Source organism: Ambystoma mexicanum, chromosome 2q (genome assembly GCF_040938575.1).
Source record: "Ambystoma mexicanum isolate Mex_15411 chromosome 2q, UKY_AmexF1_1, whole genome shotgun sequence".
Lineage (NCBI taxonomy): Eukaryota > Metazoa > Chordata > Amphibia > Caudata > Ambystomatidae > Ambystoma > Ambystoma mexicanum.
In genome coordinates, this window is record NC_090924.1 from 1,366,896,261 (window position 1) to 1,366,914,965 (window position 18,705).

General features: G+C 44.7%; 2 protein-coding genes and 2 non-coding genes across 6 annotated transcripts in view; 1 reads left to right on the plus strand and 3 right to left on the minus strand.

Annotated features, from left to right (window-relative positions):
• Positions 1–1,876: 1,876 nt before the first annotated feature.
• Positions 1,877–16,603, minus strand: RPL14 (ribosomal protein L14). The gene is made up of 6 exons (XM_069648845.1): positions 16,400–16,603; positions 11,114–11,215; positions 10,381–10,475; positions 8,801–8,900; positions 3,569–3,622; positions 1,877–1,986 (listed from the first exon to the last, which is right to left on the minus strand). The coding sequence occupies exons 1-6, from the start codon at positions 16,400–16,402 to the stop codon at positions 1,921–1,923; spliced, it is 420 nt and encodes a 139-aa protein (XP_069504946.1). The 5' UTR covers positions 16,403–16,603; the 3' UTR covers positions 1,877–1,920.
• Positions 2,860–2,996, minus strand: LOC138570364 (small nucleolar RNA SNORA5). The gene has a single exon (XR_011303447.1). It is a non-coding gene; the product is annotated as a small nucleolar RNA SNORA5 (small nucleolar RNA).
• On the minus strand, positions 7,253–7,389 carry LOC138570365 (small nucleolar RNA SNORA5). Its single transcript, XR_011303448.1, has one exon. It is a non-coding gene; the product is annotated as a small nucleolar RNA SNORA5 (small nucleolar RNA).
• Positions 16,604–16,850: 247 nt separating the features above from the next.
• The window catches only part of LOC138570174 (anaphase-promoting complex subunit 13), a 56,879-nt gene continuing 55,024 nt past the window's right edge, over positions 16,851–18,705 (plus strand). The window contains exon 1 of one of the 3 annotated variants that reach the window (XM_069648848.1): positions 16,851–17,156. The gene's annotated coding sequence lies outside the window, so the exon portion shown is untranslated. The remainder of the gene's footprint in view (positions 17,157–18,705) is intronic. The other 2 variants (XM_069648847.1, XM_069648846.1) reach the window with 2 other exon arrangements.

Consider the following 18,705-nt stretch of genomic DNA (forward strand, 5'->3'; position numbering starts at 1 on the left):
TAGGCTGAGGAAAATATATTAGTGCACAGAGAAATGAACATGCGTGGTCCAAGGGGGATGGTGCCTGCAACGTGGAACTAACAAATGCGGTATCTTGTAGCAAATATAGAAACATAGGTAGGCCACAGTATAGGGCATGAGAGATGTTACTGTTCATTGGTTGCAATTTAGTGTATGAGCATGTAAACCTAGGCCATGTTCCCCTCTTCAAGAATTACTGCAGTATCGCCATATTTAGAATAAAGCCTAGCCGTTTCAACTCAAGAGAAAACTAGTAGTACAGCATAGCAGTGAGTTCCAAATCCTATTCCCATCCAAGCCCCAGCAGGGAAAGCTGAAAACAGGCCTTCAGGCCCAATAAAACTACAATTGTATCGTGTTGCATGCCCACAAAACCAGAGAAGAATCTGAATGGTCATGCACAAGCAGGGCTGAGCCCGCCCCGAAGTGCCGGGGCAAAGGTCTTGAAAGCTCTTGAGCTGCCGAACAACCCGGAACAGATTTAGGGCACTAGCGCCCCCCCCGGACTAGTGGTAGTCTCATTTTAATTGCCAAATGCTCGCAAATAGAAAAATCTAAATCCGTCACAATTTGGCCGATTAGAACGGTCCTGGGGAGGTTCAGTTGACACCAGCATGGGGCAGCTGAAAGGGGGTAGGGGGAATGGTGCAAGAGGTGAGGCCAACAAATTCAGTCTGTGCCAGCAAGGCACAATGGGGGCACCTGCACGTCTGGGATCATATGAAGCGCTTCTTATCACAGAGGGCCAATTTGACCTCAAAAGTTTCCACTAAGCTCATGTCAACTACCAGGTGCACACTGCATGACCAGGCCAATTGGGAGAGTAACATTTTCATAGGCCTACCAATCATGCAAACAGGACCCAAGGGGACGGGCCAGAAGACCACGTACCAGGGAGGCGGCGTAGATTAGAGACAGCCAATCGGTCAAGGTACTATAGTGGTATGAGGATAGTGTGTAGATGGGGGGGTAGCCAATGAGGGTTTGGGGTGAGTAGTGTACATTGTGTGCGTCAAGAGTGACGATGTGATTTAAAATGTGAACGCTTTGAACTAACCCAGTGAGCTCTGTCGAAGTTCTACGGCACCCCCAGTCACCTTTTTGTATACAAAAAGAATCTGGTTTTCCTTGCCAGAGGTACAGAGAGCCCTTTTCCTCCGGATTGTTATTCTTGTGTGGTTGTCTGGAGGTCTGATTTAAGAGATCATATAGTCTACCTTGCCCAGTGTAGAGACCTAGAGAAGCATGCATACGTGAAAAACAAAAAAGCTTGCATGTCAAAGATAATGTAGCAAAACTGGTTTTGTGTGGATAGGATAAGCTATTCTGTAATACAAAGGCTACTGTGTAAACTAGATTAGGGATGTAGAATGCGGTCAGTAATAACTTTGTCTACCCTGACCTGCGTATAAACCATTTCTTTCCCTTCCCGACCATGCCAGTCACCATAGTGATCTTAAAGGCCACTGCAATGCGCCTTACGCTATAACATCCATGGGCGTACAAACAATGTATATATTGACCATACAGTCCCTCAAAAGGCACTAAACAATAACACTAAGCCATCCATACAGACAGCCACCTTCTCCAGGACCACCAACCCACTGCACCAGGGACACAGTCCATCAGAAGTTTATGAATAAAAAAACAAATGGATGCCAACAGCTACCCTATTACCCGACATCATGATTACCAACTACGGCAAGTCTCACAGACAATATGCTTGTACGAAATGATAGTGCAGCCTCTGAAAAAAAGTAAAACCTCAAAAATGCATTCCACACTTTAACACCCCCTTCATGAAGTGTGCTAAAATCAAGAGTTTGAGAGAAAAAAAAAACCAAGAGCCTCAAAGTATAGTAAATAACTTTCTGGTTTATTCAATTGAAAGGTCTTGATTTATTCTTTTTTTTTCGCAGCTTCCCTCTGGAGTTTCTTAAGTTCAGTCTTAATGATTTTGTTCCTCTGCAAAAAAAAAAAGAGTACATTTATCAGATCATCCCTGTCAACTGAATGGCAAGTACTCTCAATCATCAAACGTTACAAACATTAGTTGTGAATAAACTAGTGCACAAGTCACCAAGAAAGAGTAGGCGCGCTGTATACAGAGAAATGGTCTGAGAGAAGCTTAGTGCATTTCAGAATCAACTGCGTTCAAAAGAATTGGCGAGCAATATTTTCTGGCCTCATTTAGGTCATTCAAGGTGTGTATGAGTGCAAAGCAGGCTATTTGGAGTAGATTGATTTGCAGCGGGTCGGACTGCTTTTAACAGGCCGGAAATCTATATTGGACCGCTTGTGAGTGGAGGGTTGACTGTTGGGATTTATTTTAGTGGCTACTTGTACACCATTGGCTGGGTTGGTGCAATATTTGACATAAAGGGACAATGGGGCTGAAGGTGGCGAGGAGTCATCCCTCTGCAGGGTACCGCGGTGGGGTAAATGGGAGGTCGGAGAGAGCATGGGCTGGGGGGGGGGGGGAGAGAAGAGGGTGAAGTAGGTGGTTAGGAAAAGGATGGGTAGGTGCAGTAATAGGAGAGTGGAGGAAGTATGCCCAAGGTGGGAATGACAAGTGAGGTAGGTGTGTGGGAGGGTTAAGTCTGATGGGAAAGTGGCATAGGGCCATAGGAAGATGGAGAGGTACAGATGGGTGGGTAGATCATGCGAAGGGGAGGAAATGGGTATATTAGCGTGAACCCGGGGACTTAATCAAAGAGCAGCGCGCTCAAATGCATTTCAAAACAAAGCCTTTAACATACAAAGGTGGTCTCAACAGTGAACCGGGAATAACATTCTAATAACCACGATTAGAGATCTACATAGTAAATAGGTTTAGAGTGTTGTATGTAGCACATTTTATCCCCAGCACCCAGCAACAAAGATGTGGGGCCCATGAGCTACAGGAATTTGCTTTAGCAGCCATTTGGGCCAGTGTCCGCCACAGTCATGATGGAACTGAATTTGACGAGGCTGCAGAATTAGTATTTGCACCATTAAAAATTATTCAACCAAATAGTGCATCAAAGATTAACCAACAGCACAGTTACTGTCTCGCCAAAAATTTCACAGCAACCTTTGCTTTTCTCCCACTAACCAATGGCCAATCCCTCTTTTTTCCTTACGTGCAAAGAGACAATACAAAAAGACAGTAGCTGCACTCTACCACCACCCAACAGTATGGCATATGAGAAATCTAGCAAAGCAGTAAGCACAGTTGTTGCTATACTGTGACGAGAACAAATGGTGGCGAGAGGTAGCAGGAGATGTCGAATGCTAGTTAGAGAGGCTGAATAACGAATATGATCCTTCTGTCTTTAAAGATAAAGGGACATGAAGGCAAAGATTTACACTACCAAGACCAAGTATGCCCGTGCACATACATCTTAAACAGAAACCCAACATGCATGTTTATAGGCAATTTATAAAGTAACATACACATGAAGGCAAAAATGGCACCTTAAGTGCTGGGCATTGCTCTTCCAATTTCATAAAGACTAAACCGCACAATACTGACAGCCACAACATTTCAGAACACAAATATACTCACCATTCGCTTTGCCTTCATGACCCGGTAGCGGTCAAAATCTGTCATCTTGGCTTTCTAATAAAAGAAAATATTTTAAAAATTGAACACTAAAGGGGGTAGGTACTTAGTCAAAACTTTGAGAAAACGAAACCAACCTAGTAAAAAATTCCCGACCATGGAACAATTGGATATCCCACTCATGCAAATTATAACAAAATCTGAACTAGCTTGAATGCGGCAATGCTTAACATTTCGCTTGCTTGGTGCTTTTGACTACCTGTGTATCGTCTACAAATCAGAACCAAGTTTGTAGAGAGATGCAAGAAATGCATACATTGTGGGGGGGGGGGGTGCAAACCAGAACAGTTACCACACAAGACCTTTTGGGGCTTTGTTCTAAATTCATAATACATTTTCAGAACAGACTTCAAGTGACAGATCAAAAAGGTCCATCTACAACGCAGGTGCAGTTCTCAACAGCAATATATGTACATAGTTCTCCAAATGAAAAAGCGCGTCTAAGGGTGAAGAAAAAATATACAAATGCCCAGTTCTAATTTCGGCACCCACTGGTCAGTGAACTGTATATACGTACCCATGACGTACTGTTAACATTCATTGCTCATAGCCCCTTCGTCACACTGCTTACCTCAATGACAAACTCATGTTTAACTTTTTGGTCCTACTGCCTTCATCAAGAGGTATAAAACCCCAATTTACTATAACACCCTCTTAGGCAAGATTGTGGGCAGTATCCCTTTGAGGACTACAGAAACCTTGACCTGCTGGCAATAGGAACCCAACCGTTGGTATAAGTCTGTACTACACAGATTGGTAGTGTAGATGAGCAGCCAGGCTGGTCTCAAGAGGAGTCAATGTGAGCAGCAAGTTTGTAAGTTTCAAACGGGCAGTTAATCAAATAAACCCTTACTCTCAAGGTTTCTTGATTAAACAATTTAACAGTTGCTTATATAAGCTTTCTTCAGAAGGGAGCAAAACATGTAACAATTATAATACACTACAAATGTTTCTCTAAATTAGACAATACCCATTGGGGATGGCACACAGACACTTCCTACACCCTTGGCTGACTTAAATAGCTAGGACATTGATTTATCACTGGTACATTTAGAGCAATACTAAGTTGGGTGCAAAGGATTAGAGGAATAAAACAAAGGTTAACAAATAATTCATAAACTGGTATGTACTTAAAACCCTTCAATGCGGGAAAGACAAAAGCACAAAGTCAGAGGTAGAAGGGTCTCTCAGGGAGCCAGGACAATCAATGTTAGTTGAACAAAGCCTGGGGTAGCTAAGATCTTTGCAGGCGAGTAAATGTCTTGCACAATGTTTTTAGAAAAGTTTGTAGAAATAAGATTCACTTGAAGGGCCACAAGCTGAAAGGCTTGCGAGTGCAAAGCTGTATGCAACTCTGGAAGGGAAACCAAGACAAGTCTCAACTGACAACAAGTAAGGCTACACAACAAGAGTCCTCTTGGGGTTACAGTACCTTTGGTTACAAGAAATGGTTCCACCTGGCTTCTGTTCCTATGTGGCTCTGTAAATCCTGTTCCTGTGCCTCAGTCGTGGGGACAAGAGGGAGGACTTCTGGGGACTCCTGCAACACAATGGGATGGTCGGCGGCAGCAAAGGCCAAACTTTAATTCAGCAGCACTTCACAGTTTCCGCGCCTTTGCGTCTGACAGCAAACAGCAACACTGCTGTTCTCGGATACCACTTCAGACTTTCCTCGTATCTGGGGTCCAGCACACTGTTGAGGTGGCTCAGGCTTGGTCAGTGAGGATCTTCCTAGCGATCGGGTCAAAAGCGATCCACTCCGTTTGGTGTTCCTCTCACTGGCACTTCGGTTCCACCAGCAGAAGTACTGCCAGCTTCGAGCGGATGTCCAACCAAGTTCACTTTGGGGTTGATTGGTCCCACCAACCCAAGGGGTGAAGACGTCCTTGAGGGCCTTCTCTAGTCGAAACAAATTCAGAGCTTCATCAGACAAACCAACAAGTCCAGGAGCTGCAGCCAAATTCTTCCTCGGATTCCTTTGTCCAGTGGTCGACTGCCTTCCAAGCCAAAAAGCCTCGCTTTTTATGCAGGATTCTCCCATTCATTCCAGCCTAGCTGTCAATCACACAGCAGGGTGGCTGTCCTTGCCGAACAGGCAGCCAATCACCTTTGGGTGCATTCCTGTAACCAAGGGGGTCAAGCACATGGAGTTTCGGGCACCTCGCTCAGTTCCTGCCCTTGCCAGACATACTGGGGCCAGAGGCAGGCTTCACTCGTGAATCCTGCCAATGAAAAAACAAACAAAGGGACAAAACCTGGTTTGGCGCGCATCGTAAATCTCAAGGACCTTTCTGACATGAAATGCCGAAAAAAAGACCAGGGCCAGTTTGACAAAATGGGCACCCTTAGGTGCCTTACGGCAGATGCGAACGCAGCCCGCGGTAAAAACACTATGGTAGTTAAAAGTAAACCACTGCCACCAGCCATTAATTGTAGAAAGGTTAACAGAAATGTTACATGAGAAACTAGACAAAGGGGATACCAAGTAACCCCTCCAACAGTGCCGGGTCTAGAAAGTTACAAAAAGTAAACTCAAATTCACTTCACTGCTCTCGGAAACCGTTTCACCAAGAGAAGGTATTTAAACCTTTAGGAAATCTAAGACCCCTCCCTTTGTCGCTGCACCAAAGGTGCTTTGTGTCACAATGTAAAGATGATGCCTAGGGAGTTTGTCAGACTGCCGAGGCAAAGAAACAGTCCAAATCACAGAAAAATACATGAGTGGGAAAAATGTCACTCTCTCCAGGTTATAAATTAAAAAGTCCTTAAGTGCTGGGGGTCTCTAGGGTAGAAGGGAATTGGCACATTCCTGAGCATTCTCCCCAGCCCCCCCCCCCTAGTCCTAACTAACCAAACCATACTTATTTTGGAAGAATACTAGTCATTGAAGAATGCACCCAGGAGATCACCACAGACCAAAAAGCATTTACTGCATCCTACATCACAACACACACCCGTAGAGAAAAACCAAGCCGAGCGTATAGAATCGGAAAAAAGGGGGATGGATCCCAAAGAGAAAATGTACAACATAACTGAAGCCAACAAAAATCAGACTGGCCAAAGAACAGTGAACCAGTATATGCAGCTTGCCAGACACCCCTATAATTGATACCTAGGCTTCCTGAAAAAAACCAGCCAGGGCATAGAAGGGATAATCAGCCTGAGAAATCCCACTAGTATTCCCTCCCGCCACCTCCCTAAATCTGCTTGCCGTGGACAGAAGGGTCCTGAAAGATGCTGCCCATTCTAAGCCTCAATGTAGCCAGAGGGCGAGCCAGTCCCCAAGGCCACCCACCCCTCCCATCCCACTTGTTGGCGTTCGATGGAAGTCCACGACAGCCGAAGAGGAAACGTCTCTATACGCTGCCTGCAAATGGAGGAGGGATACAGATGGGTGGTGGGCAGAGCATGTGTGGCGAGGAGGGAAATGGGTATATTAGTGTGAACCTGAGACTGAACCAAAGCAAGGTGCATTAGCCAACTCAAAATCATTGTCATACAAATTCTTTAAGCATTTGATCACAACTACTGATCAACTGTGTGTGGTGACATGTTCAAGGACAGTGTCCGGGAATAACATTCTAATATCCGTTATTAGAGAACAATTACACTGATTAAATAGCTATACAGTGTGTGTAGCACATTTTATCCCCAGCACCCAGCAACAAAGATGTGGGGCCCATGAGCTACAGGAATTTGCTTTAGCAGCCATTTGGGCCAGTGTCCGCCACAGTCATGATGGAACTGAATTTGACGAGGCTGCAGAATTACAGAATTTGCACCATTAGTCAACCAAACAGTTTACAAATAAACAGCAATCACTGGTTCGCACCTCATAAGACACCAAAATACAGGGCAGTCATCACACACAGGGCAGAAAAAGAAAAAAATAAGCAGCTTCTGTGCCAAGAAGATCCACATACAAACTTCTACACGCTCATCAATGAACGTGTATACCTTTTACCAAGATGGCTGCACAGGCCCCAGGCTACTGCAGGCCATTCACCGGGAAACTACATTAACACAACCCATGTTGGTGTGCACAGAATATGATGGTCCAGGCATGCCTCAGATTGCAGTTCAAGATGCTGCCCCGACACCCCACGCTTATACGGCACACTCAGTAAAACACTGAATGAGATTTCCATTAAGTCAGTGGTCTTCCAATTGGGTGAATGCCACCCCCCCTAGGCGACATGAAGGATGTCCAATGGGGCTCCAGACTCATGAGAATATAGGGGGCCGTGTGATCCGATAATTGAATAAGTTCCCCCTTGGTAAACCCTGGGTGTATGTGGTGGGCAAGTATCACGGTTCAATATTAGTAGCGAGTGCTCGGGTTGATTTAAGGTTTTGGAGGGGATTCAGGGACCCTTGGATCCTATGTTAGTGCCATTTGGATTGGGGTGGAGGGTAGGTGCAGGCCCTTGCCGCATATGGTCCATTTTGCTTTACTGCCTGCACCGGTTAACCATTGGGTGGAAGGGGGATACCCAGCCAGAGGGGAAAAGAATGGTCAAGCCACGAGAGATATACGAGATGTGTCAACACTGAACGTATCCCCATTTACTCAAGCCTCACCTGCGCCAAGGTACGGAGCAATTCCACTTCCCAGGCTGCAAAGCTGCATGCACCCCACCCCACAACACCTGCCGAGCTGGGCCATCTATGGGATAACTGCTTCCTCGGGAGTCTCCACCTTCCCAGTACACACGCTCTCCAGGAAAAACCTTCTGGAGAAGGCATTATATATACTGCTGTCCTCCAAGGCCCAGCAGTAAGGAGGGGATGCAGTTGGAGAGTGGCACAGCCACAGACCAGAGTCCCCGCTGAAGACAGGAAAAAAAACTGGGGTATTATGGCATACAGGGTGTTGTATACCTCCTGTGGGAAAGGGTCTGGGCCAAAATAAGTTCCATGGGTTCCAGCGCTGTGTCTTTCAGATAATGCTATACAATTATCAGGAGGCAACCATACATATTCAAAGCACAGCTACTGTTAAAAACAGGGAGCAAAAAGCCAGCCATAAAAAGTCACTTGCTATCCCAATTCAATAAAAAGGTACATAGCACACGTACCCGCCAAGTGTAAAATATCACTAGCTAATGGCTAGTGCGCATTTTGCACCCTACCCTTTGTTTACAGAAAACTATCACCAGAGTTGATTTTAAATACCTTTTCCCTTGCATCAATTTTCTTGGCCCATCTCGTTTGTCCCCATTTTTCGTTGACATTTTCTTTCTCCCAAGCGCGTCGTACACATTTTTGGCGAGCGCTACAAGAAAAAAATATTGCTTAAATTACACCACAAACAAGTTACGCTGGTAAACAAAACGTGCTCAGGCATTGAAACAGGGTTATTTTCCACAGAAACTCAGACCTAGAGATTAACTGTCCTTCACGTGTACCAAGCCTTCAAAATCACAATATTCATATCACACACTGCGAAAAAGACATTTGCCAGGGTGCTCCTTGGATTGTTTAGATACAGGACTTGGACATTTATGGCAAATCAAGCTATTATAAATCTGCATCTAATTCCCTTTTATGTGGAAGAATTCAGCTATCTGAAGCGTTCCACCAAGAGGTAAAAGTTAGAAGTGGTGGGGAAGGCAGGGTCTTTGAAAACATTATACAAGAGGCACGATGTAAATTTTTAAAGTTTCCACTGAAAAGGAAGCCGTCTAACCCTGCAGCAGGGAGGTGTATTCTAACGCATTGAACGGGGATCTAGTTCAGCAGGCCCTTTAAGTGGTGCCAGAGGTGGGACTAGATTCTCATCACAACCAATAGATTTGCAGAGAGGTGTTAAAGACAAACCTTTTTCTACGGTCATATCGATGGACTGTAAATGCAATGTTTTACTATTGCTTTTCCACTTAACTAGTCAAGTGTAGAGTTGGGGAGCCAGGTAATTCCTGGGTAAGGTCAGAGGGGCTGGCTTGGCTCCAATGGATGAGATGAGCCAGGTACATGGCTATGTGAAGCATGGGATGGAATAGTTTGCAAGTAAACAAATAGGTGCACAAACAGAGCTAGTACTGGGCTCTATTCCGAGTTCACCACTTAACCAAATTATGTGATCCTAAACATTACCTGCACAAAATGGGTGACCCTAGTCAGATTATTTTCTGAAAAAGCGCCTCACTCAGTGTTTGCTACACCATACTTGGTTAACGTGGCTTATGCCTGCCTTCACTTTTTTGTGTGGAACTTTTCCCCAAGCAACAAAGCAAACCTTCGCACAACAGCGCATGCAAGCAGCCACGTTCTCCGGACGGTCCGCACGAGTCCCTGCATCGACCTGGGCTGCCCGAGCATTATCCGGCTGGCCCAGCTCTTCTAACGAGGCGTCTCAGACAGCTCAACAGGAAGTGCACAAATCATGTGAATATATGGAGACAACGACGTACATCTAGAACTTGGGAGCAACAAATCCCCCAGCCTATGCCGCGAAGGAAATAAAAAGGTGGCACCACAATTAAAAACAAATTTCCATCAGGATTAACAGGGGCCAAAGAGCGGTAAATACTGCACCAACAAATTCTAAGCAAGGAATCAAACTTGAACAAGACCATTAAAAACATACGTGCCATTGCCACATTCACTTCACATACAATAGTTAAAGCAGGTTCATACTAGATGCAAAGATGAAAAAACGTAAAACCTACATTTTTATATTAGCAATAATCTCTAAACATAACATGGTGCTATGTTGAACTTTGACCAAAGTTGCCATTTGTGCAATGACTCACCTGTGTGGGAACTTCAGCACAAAATCAGTAAGCTGCATACACTTGAAAGGCACAGCTTGCCTTTTTACACCACTGCAAGGACCATCCACCAATGCCTAAAAATAGATAAACCATTACATTTCAATTTAAAGCACCCTCAAGTTCCAACCAAGTAAAGCTAGACACAGAAAAACTGCTTTTGGTAACCGGCAATGTGAGAAAGTTCAGCTAATGGGGCATTTACTTGCATTATATTACAGTAAATGTGGCCCAATTTCAGTAAAATTACTAATTCTCTATTAAAATTAGTGAGCAGTGGCAAATTCGTATACCATTTTAAACATACCAAAGTGTCAGTGGCATCCAAAATAGTGTAAAAGAAAGCATGCGCTACAGCCAGGGGTCTGCTAACATTGGCTCTCTAGATGTTAAGCCCCATTCAAACAGTCTATTCTAAGCATTCAAGGAAGTTGTAGTCCAAAATATCGGAAGAGCGGCAGACCTCTGTGCTACAGTCCCAGACATCGCTACCGAGTTGGGGTCTGGAAGGAGGGGTGGAGGATATAGTCCTGTGTCTTTTGGTTGTAGCCCTGGATAGAAGCTTAGGGGCTACAACCAAAAGGCTATCTAGCCCAGAGTCCAGACCTAGCAACACCTCTGGCTACAGTGAATGCAACATTGTACTTTCAAACGGTTACAAAGTGTCCCACCGATTTTACACCAAAAACAAACATCACGGTAGGAATTTACTTACCCGGTTTTGGTCTATTACGTCAACAATTGCAACCAGCTTGCCAGCATGTGGGCCAAAGGATATGTAGGCAACACGGCCAATCTGGACATACCGCTTGAAAACCTGTGAAACCGAACAAATAAATATGATAAATATCCTGCAAGCAAACCGCTGCAACAGTGATACAACGAAGATGTTCACAAAGTCAGCGCTTTGACTAGGGTGAACGCAACACACAATTGAGAGAACCCCACCAGTACACAAAGAAAGGAGGAGATAAGATATTGGTACAGAGGACACATGGTGTGATGTTATATTTGGTAGGTTGCATTTCCACTGGTACTTCCAGACACGAGGGGAAAGCACGATAGATTAACTCCAGACACTGGCCATCCACACCTTCCCAGCCAGCTCCCATCTCCAAATGCCACTCCTGGAACCCTCGCCACCAACTAGCATCTTACATTCCATTCTGATCTCAGAGGCACCGGGTGGCTCAGGTAAACATAACTAGCAACATTAAGGTATAAAACGTCTCCCCCCACCTCCTGTGCACACTCAGCTGTAACAGAAAGCTTCACTTTATAGCAGGGCCAGGACCAGCACCACGCACACATTCCATCTGTCAGAATAGTCGGGGGTCAGCAACTTAGGCTCACCTGATGTTTTGGACTATAACTCCCCATCCAGAATAGTCAATAGCGAGGGTTAAGGAGTCGTCGACAACAAATATCGGGAAAGCTTGCATTAGACTATACAGTAGATATGGCAGTGGATTGCCTTTGGTATTTCACACCAGCTCCCCCATTCTCTGAAGTGTTGTCGGAATGTTATGCCCAAATATCAGAAAACATGGGAATATTGATTCACTCACATCCACGATTCAACCATGTGGAGTTCTCCCCCACAATCCATGATAACATACTGCCAAAGATGTCAAAATGATGTTTAGATGCCGAGGACTGGCTGCTACACGAGCAAATGAGCACAACACGTGATCACGCTTGGCGCCACAGACCTTTCAAACCACCCAAAACTATTGGAAGTAGCTGCAAAAGCAACATGACAATTCAAAGAAAGAGCAAACGATTAAGGATATAGAATGCACAGCCACGTTTCCCGTTACAGTATGCAATAAAAAGCAAACAATTAGACGTAAATAAAACGTACCATCGGCCCAACACTCACATACAGCACTAAATCCATCTCTCAGCTTCATTACTGCAACTTCTCCTTTGAAACCGATACAGCGATGAAAAACCAGACAGGCTGGTGCTAACTCTCCCCCCATTGAACAAAAAAATTAAAAAAAAGCCCTTTATTCCCACCAGACTTCAGAAAAGTCACACCCCCCCCTAGTGCGTTCATACTTGGGACTGGGCAACATTCCTCTTGTTGAAGTCCTGACCCAAGGATTCCCAGTACACTGGAGTCGTCAAAGGTGTGCATCACACACAGGAGACAATTTTATGCAATCTTGCTGAAAAACATGAATATCTCTGGCTGCCCACACAGCGCCATAAAGAATAGCGGATGCCTCCTGTTACGAACCCTACATGTCCACATCAGCTTGACTGCATCTCTACTACACTTCAGGAAGGAACTAAGGCTGTTCTTCCAGGAACACGTGGTGTTGGGAAAGCTCTTTGGGAGTTCGTAGAATATGGATGGAACGTTACCTAACGTTTGACTTGTTTTTGAACCTGTCCTGACTTTTTACAGAGATGTGGCCTTTTTACTAATTTCTCATTGGGCAACTGATTAGTCCTTAAGGCTTTCAGGACTGTGAAACTAAGTTTCCCTTTTGTCTTAATTTTTACCTGTTTTGGTATCTTTTCTAACAGTGCACGCATCTCACAATGCAATGCATGGGGACACTTGTATCACAGGGATTTTTGTATACTTTTTAGTGTGGCTATGGACTGGTGGCAGAAATAATTTTAGTGCGCACATTCGCATTTACCGCTTCTGGCTAGCTACTAAACGTGGCTTATGTCTTAAAATGGCCATATCGTTTCTTGGCCTTCTTCCTGCCCTCTCAGGCCAATAAATCACTAATATGGTCATGCATTTGACCAGGAAGGCTGCTGTTTTCACGGGCCATTGCTTGCCATTTTTGTCGACCCAGTAAGTGGGTTGGGGCTGTCTGGTCCAAATGCACCAACGGGTGCCTGCAAGTCTAGTGTGAATGCAAGAGTGAAACCCACTGGACCACTGCTGGCTGGCTGAGTGGTACCGATCTTTGTTATTGGAGGGCAAACTGATCACTCACCTGAATTTAGGACACGGGGTGAGGGGCAGTCCTGCAGGCATTAGGACACGGGGTGGGGGGCAGTCCTGCAGGCATTTCAGTTTATCAGCAACAGAGCAAATTATCCTGTGTAGCCGACTCCTGTCGACATTTCCTGCCACTGGACTACCAGACCGAGAAGACTGGAGGCAGTGTTCGACCCTTGAACCAACCAGTCTTGACGTCTTCTCGCATTCCTGCAGCTTTGAGCCTTCGGAATTGTCCCGGGACCAACCAACTCTGAATTGGGCTACCGTGCCACAAGGGTCATGATTCCAAGTTCTTCGCCCAAACCGTCGAGGGTCACCAGCTCATTATACAAGTCACCTTCCTGCAAAGTTGCAGCATCAAGGAATCCTGTCCTGGAAGGCTGCCTTTGTTCATGACTGTAGAGATGCCTGCTGTCACCAGTGTGCTGCGACTGTCGCGGGAACCAGCTCCCACCTGTAGGCTAGTGTGTCCTAAAGAGGCCTGCATCAGTGCCTGCTGCCTTTCTTAATCTGAAAGGGTTGCATTCAGCTCCTGGACCAGACAGGAATATTCAATGCGCCTGCAGCTCCTGTTTATCATCTACTGGATCCAACAGTGGGAAAACCTACCTCCAATGACTCCATGTCATTTCGGAAAAGCACGGGTGGTGAGTAAACAAAAATAGTCGCCCATTTCTCACCCGTGATACTTGTGTGTCCCATTCTTTCTAAGAGATACAAAAAAGTATCTTGCTCATAAAATCCTTGAGCATTTTGCACAAGAAAGAACCTCTTCTAACTCTGTCCCCTATCCTAAAGGAACTTTGCGACTTAAGCACAAGGCTCATTCAAACTAGGGATTGGACCCAAAGTTAGGGTATGACATTGTGAACTGGGTTTCTCTAATTGCATAATCACTTAACTTCCTTTCAGGTGTTAATCCTAAGCATTTCCACAAACATAAGGTGATTGAAGTGGATCGATCGGCAGCATCTTGTTCAATTGGAAAACAATTCCGTTAGGGGAAAAGTGATAGATTTGTAATAAGTGGGAGACAGGGTGACCTAACTGAGTACCTGGTTTTCCTACCTTGTCCGCAAGCAGATACTGGGGCAGGCATTGAAGGTTTACATCACAGGGGAGGCGCACCATGAGTATTTTTAATTTATGGCCCAACAATGTTTGGGATGTGCTCCCAAAAAATTGAATAAACTTCAAGATAGTGTGTACGTGACGTTTGCATCAAGACAGCCCATTTATTGACCATTATGCAAAGCAGATAGGCAAAACAATAAAACCCATTTGTGCCATTTATTTTTTTATTGTGTAATACCTTTACTTTTGTCAAGTGAGAGATCGCTTGCTTTGGGGCATTCCAATTATATCTCCCTGATAACACTAACGTGTCTTTCTTGAAACATGATCACTGAATTTGAGTACCTCAAAAGACTGAGTGATGGCATTGCCCTACAGATTACTCAACTGTTCAACATGAACTTAGACGTGTTCAATGAAAAAAAGAATATTTCAGGCAGAGTCACTCCTTATCCTGTTTTACAAACTATAGGAACAATTTGCAGTGATGCCTACGGGTGTTTCCATCTTCATTTAGCCCCAAGTATCAAAATGGATTTTCCCTGGGACGTTGGCTGTCAACTATTTTTTTGCTATTCATTTTTTAAACATTACCACCTGCATCCATATTTATTCTTTAATAATGTTCATCTGTATGTGTGGTAACTACTGCTTTTCTGCATTTATTCAAATAAAATATGTAGCGCTTTGATGCCTGGAACAGGAAGCTCAGAGCTGGGTTATTGCACTTTAACAAAAACTGAGAAGGAACCACACAGTTTACAAGTCACTCTCACTCTGCTCACTGGATGGAGCTGCTAGTAGGTGAAAGTAAGTTTAGGCAAGATTACCACACAATTGTGTGGATAATGTGTTCCCCGGTGAAAACTTTAAAATTAATGCAAGATGATCCTGGAATTTAAGTGTAGGTTTTAATTACAAAAGAGGCGAGGACAACTATTGCCTCATCTGTAAGAGCTCATTAGCCAATGCATTTCGGAGTGAAATTACCAAAGGGTCAGCATCTGTTAAATCCCATGGGTATGAGAAAAATGCTCCAAACGTATTGGGAAATTCGGAGTCTGCTCCTATTCAGTGTGGCGACGTGGCAGGCCTCCAAAATCCATCTTAAAACAAACTGCTGCACTAAACATCACTGTATTCCCTTTAACAGCTCAAAGGAGAAATACATCACTATTTAGCCTTCCCGTGGTGCAAAAACCGTAGATGGCACTGAATTGGTTTCAGAATAAGTGACTTTTCACTCATCGTCAGAGTTCTCAAGTTTTCTTTCGCCATGCATTGTTATTCCATTTGCCTTTTGTGCCCATGTCCCGTTCCCTGCGATGGCTTTGAAACACTTTCTTGATGTCTTACAAATGCACAAAAATAAACGACCAGTCCCTTTTTTTATACGTTGAATTCCAGGACTTGTTTTTTTTTTCTGTGGGGGGAACTAAAACTTACATACTTCAAAACGAAAAGCGTCGGGTGCCATTAAGCAGAGCAAAGGAAAAGGTTTATTTCGTTGTATACCCATTAGGATACCAAGCTTTCTTGGGTAATACCCCCGTGTTCCAAATTGTGGGTCGCGTAATCAAAAGAGCCCAAACACAAACAGTAGCCCTTTCACAAGCACAACAATTATACAAACTTTTCAATGACACATTGCCCAGGCGAACACAATTAGTATTTCCAGGGTTCAACGAAATCGCTATACTGCATGCACGGGCATTCTACATCTAGACGTGTCCCTGGCCAAGCCAGCGGAACTGGACCCATGAACACGCTCCGGCGAGAGGAAGATCGCGCGGCCACGCTCCGGCTCTTAAAACCACGGGTAAGGTTGGAATGCCTCCTCTCTCAGAAGCCCGCGGACACTTCAAGCGTCTCCGCACTCCCTGATTGTAGTCTAACCCCACAGACCCACCCCCAGCCCCTTGGTTCCCCGGAGCCCAACTCCGCTCATCTCACCATGGTGGCGGTCCACGAGCAGAAAGAAAGGCGTCACTTCCGCTCCACTCCGATAGAGTTTCCGTTGTATGCACTGCGCAGCCGTCGAAGGCAACCTCTGACACTGTACTGTAGCGACTACTCTGCGATAGAAGCGCAGCGAGCAGCCATCTTAGGTGGGTGTAGTTCCTTAAAGCGCCCGCACTAAGCCCTGCAGCACAGAGAACAACCATGCTCTTTCAACGTAAAATAGCTTTTATTGTCAGGCATGTACCATTAAGTAAACATTTAAAGACCATTATTTATGCATGGGCCAATTAAGGGGAGATAACTTTATTTCAAAAGAGGTGTTGATTTTAAAGCCTACTTGGCTCTGTTTCGTGGTGTTTTTAACTGTAGCAGTATTTCTTCTCTTTCCACATTTCAAGTACAGCGGGCAGGTTCGCTGTTGGTCAGAAGTGGCTGTCAAATTGGAGCGGAGGCGGGTCATCTGATTACATACATGAACCCACTTACTTTCTAAATTGAATATACAAAAGATACACGTGGTTCGATGCATTTGAATTAGAACGACCAATGCCGGTCTTTGACTACAATAAACTCAGACTAACGGTTTCTTATTTTCAGCTGTTTTATTGGCCGGGGACAAGCAAAGCCCTCACACGTCCGCTGCAGGGGGAAGTGCCAGTGGTTACATGCTCTGTGTGGTGCGTAGAACAGAGTAACAGGAAGAAGTGCTGTGCTGTAACCATCACACACAGGAAAACCCCTCCTCCGGGTGAGTGTCAGTGTTAGAAGTGATATTAGACTTCCGAAACGCTTCTTATCACAGGAGGGATGTTTTGAGGCTTTGCTACGAGTGTCTTAATGTTGAACATTTTGGGGATGGAAAGTGCCTTTTGTTGCAGTGTAGAAGACAGCAGTAGTGTTTTGAGAGAGCGGGGTGTGTACTTTGTTGTAGCTGTGTGAGTTCAATCAAAGTGGGTACCACGCAAGTGCAGTTCACCACACATGGTTTCCGACATGCTCTCTTCCTTCCTCGTCACCGTATTCTGCCACAACCCCGAACCGTACTTCTCCTGGCCGCCACATTCTCAGTCTAGAATGTGCAATCCATCCCATACAACAACATTCCCCTACATCAACAAACAAAGCGATGTATAACAAAATGTCTAGAATCGTGTAGGCATACATTCGCCACTTAGTTTTGGAATCATTACACTTTGAAATGTATTGCAACTTACACTCTTGTGTCATACTTGCCAACTTTTAGTGACCAAAGAGATGTAGGATTTCTCAAATTTAAAAAATACTTCGCATAACAATTACGTCACGAGAAAATACAAAACATACATTTTTTGCACCACTGTAGCATTCCAGAATACACATCCCATTAAACAGCACAAAATGGAAAAATGTTTAAAATGTATAATTCTGAATGGTAAGATAACACTGAATTCAATTTCCTAACTTCAGAGAAGGTAATCACACAGAGCTGGTAGACAGCGTTTGCCACTGCTCTGGAGCAGCAGAATGGAAAATATATATTTATTCCTGCAGTGCAAGAAGAATAACTGAACAACATGAAGATTGATACCTTCCTCAGACTGATATGCAGATGCTGTGTGATGGTGGTACGCTCTGACACTTACCTTCACTGGTGGTGGTTCACATAAGGCCTGTCCCAGCCAGAATGCAGGGCAGAGCCATGTAGCTGTCAGGTCAGCGGATTGGTTTGAGCCCATCACTTGAAAGGAATCACCCGCCCACTGCACATACAGACTAATTAATGTGTTGCATGGTTTTTCCTGGGCTGGTCTCAAGCAGCCTGCCTTAGAATCACATGAATTACCTGCCCCTGTAAAAAGCAGTAGGATCTGTCACCCAAATCTGTAGGCGGTAGCCGGTAGGACTGCTAAAAAAGCAGTAGCCTACTGCCTAAATCAGTAGGGTTGGCAAGTAGGTTGTGTACGTGCCGGTGGACTCCGAACTCTTCCACACCCATTGGATGGCTTATAAAATAAGTTGATTTTAGGTGACCTCCCTGCGCACATTCTCCAGAGAAATTATCCCTTCTTACCCCTTACCATCCTACCATCACCCATCATAACTTCTCCTCCTTCTACTACCATATCATTTATTTCATCCTCTTCACACAAGTAACTACTGTTGAATCCTTCCTTGTAGCTACTCTTGCCTTCCAATATGCCTTCATTAACCTAAAGATTAGAAATATCATTCCCATTCAATATCGATCGCCCATGATGGATTGAACACAGTTTTGTGAATCCTGCCTCGCATGATACAAAACCGGGACACCCTGTTAC

Coding starts and splice junctions, on each gene's coding strand:
- RPL14 (XM_069648845.1), bottom strand. Junction 10,476..11,113: donor ACGTAATAGACCAAAACCGG/GTAAGTAAATTC, acceptor ATCTATTTTTAG/GCATTGGTGGATGGTCCTTG. Junction 1,987..3,568: donor TCATGAAGGCAAAGCGAATG/GTGAGTATATTT, acceptor TTTTTTTTGCAG/AGGAACAAAATCATTAAGAC.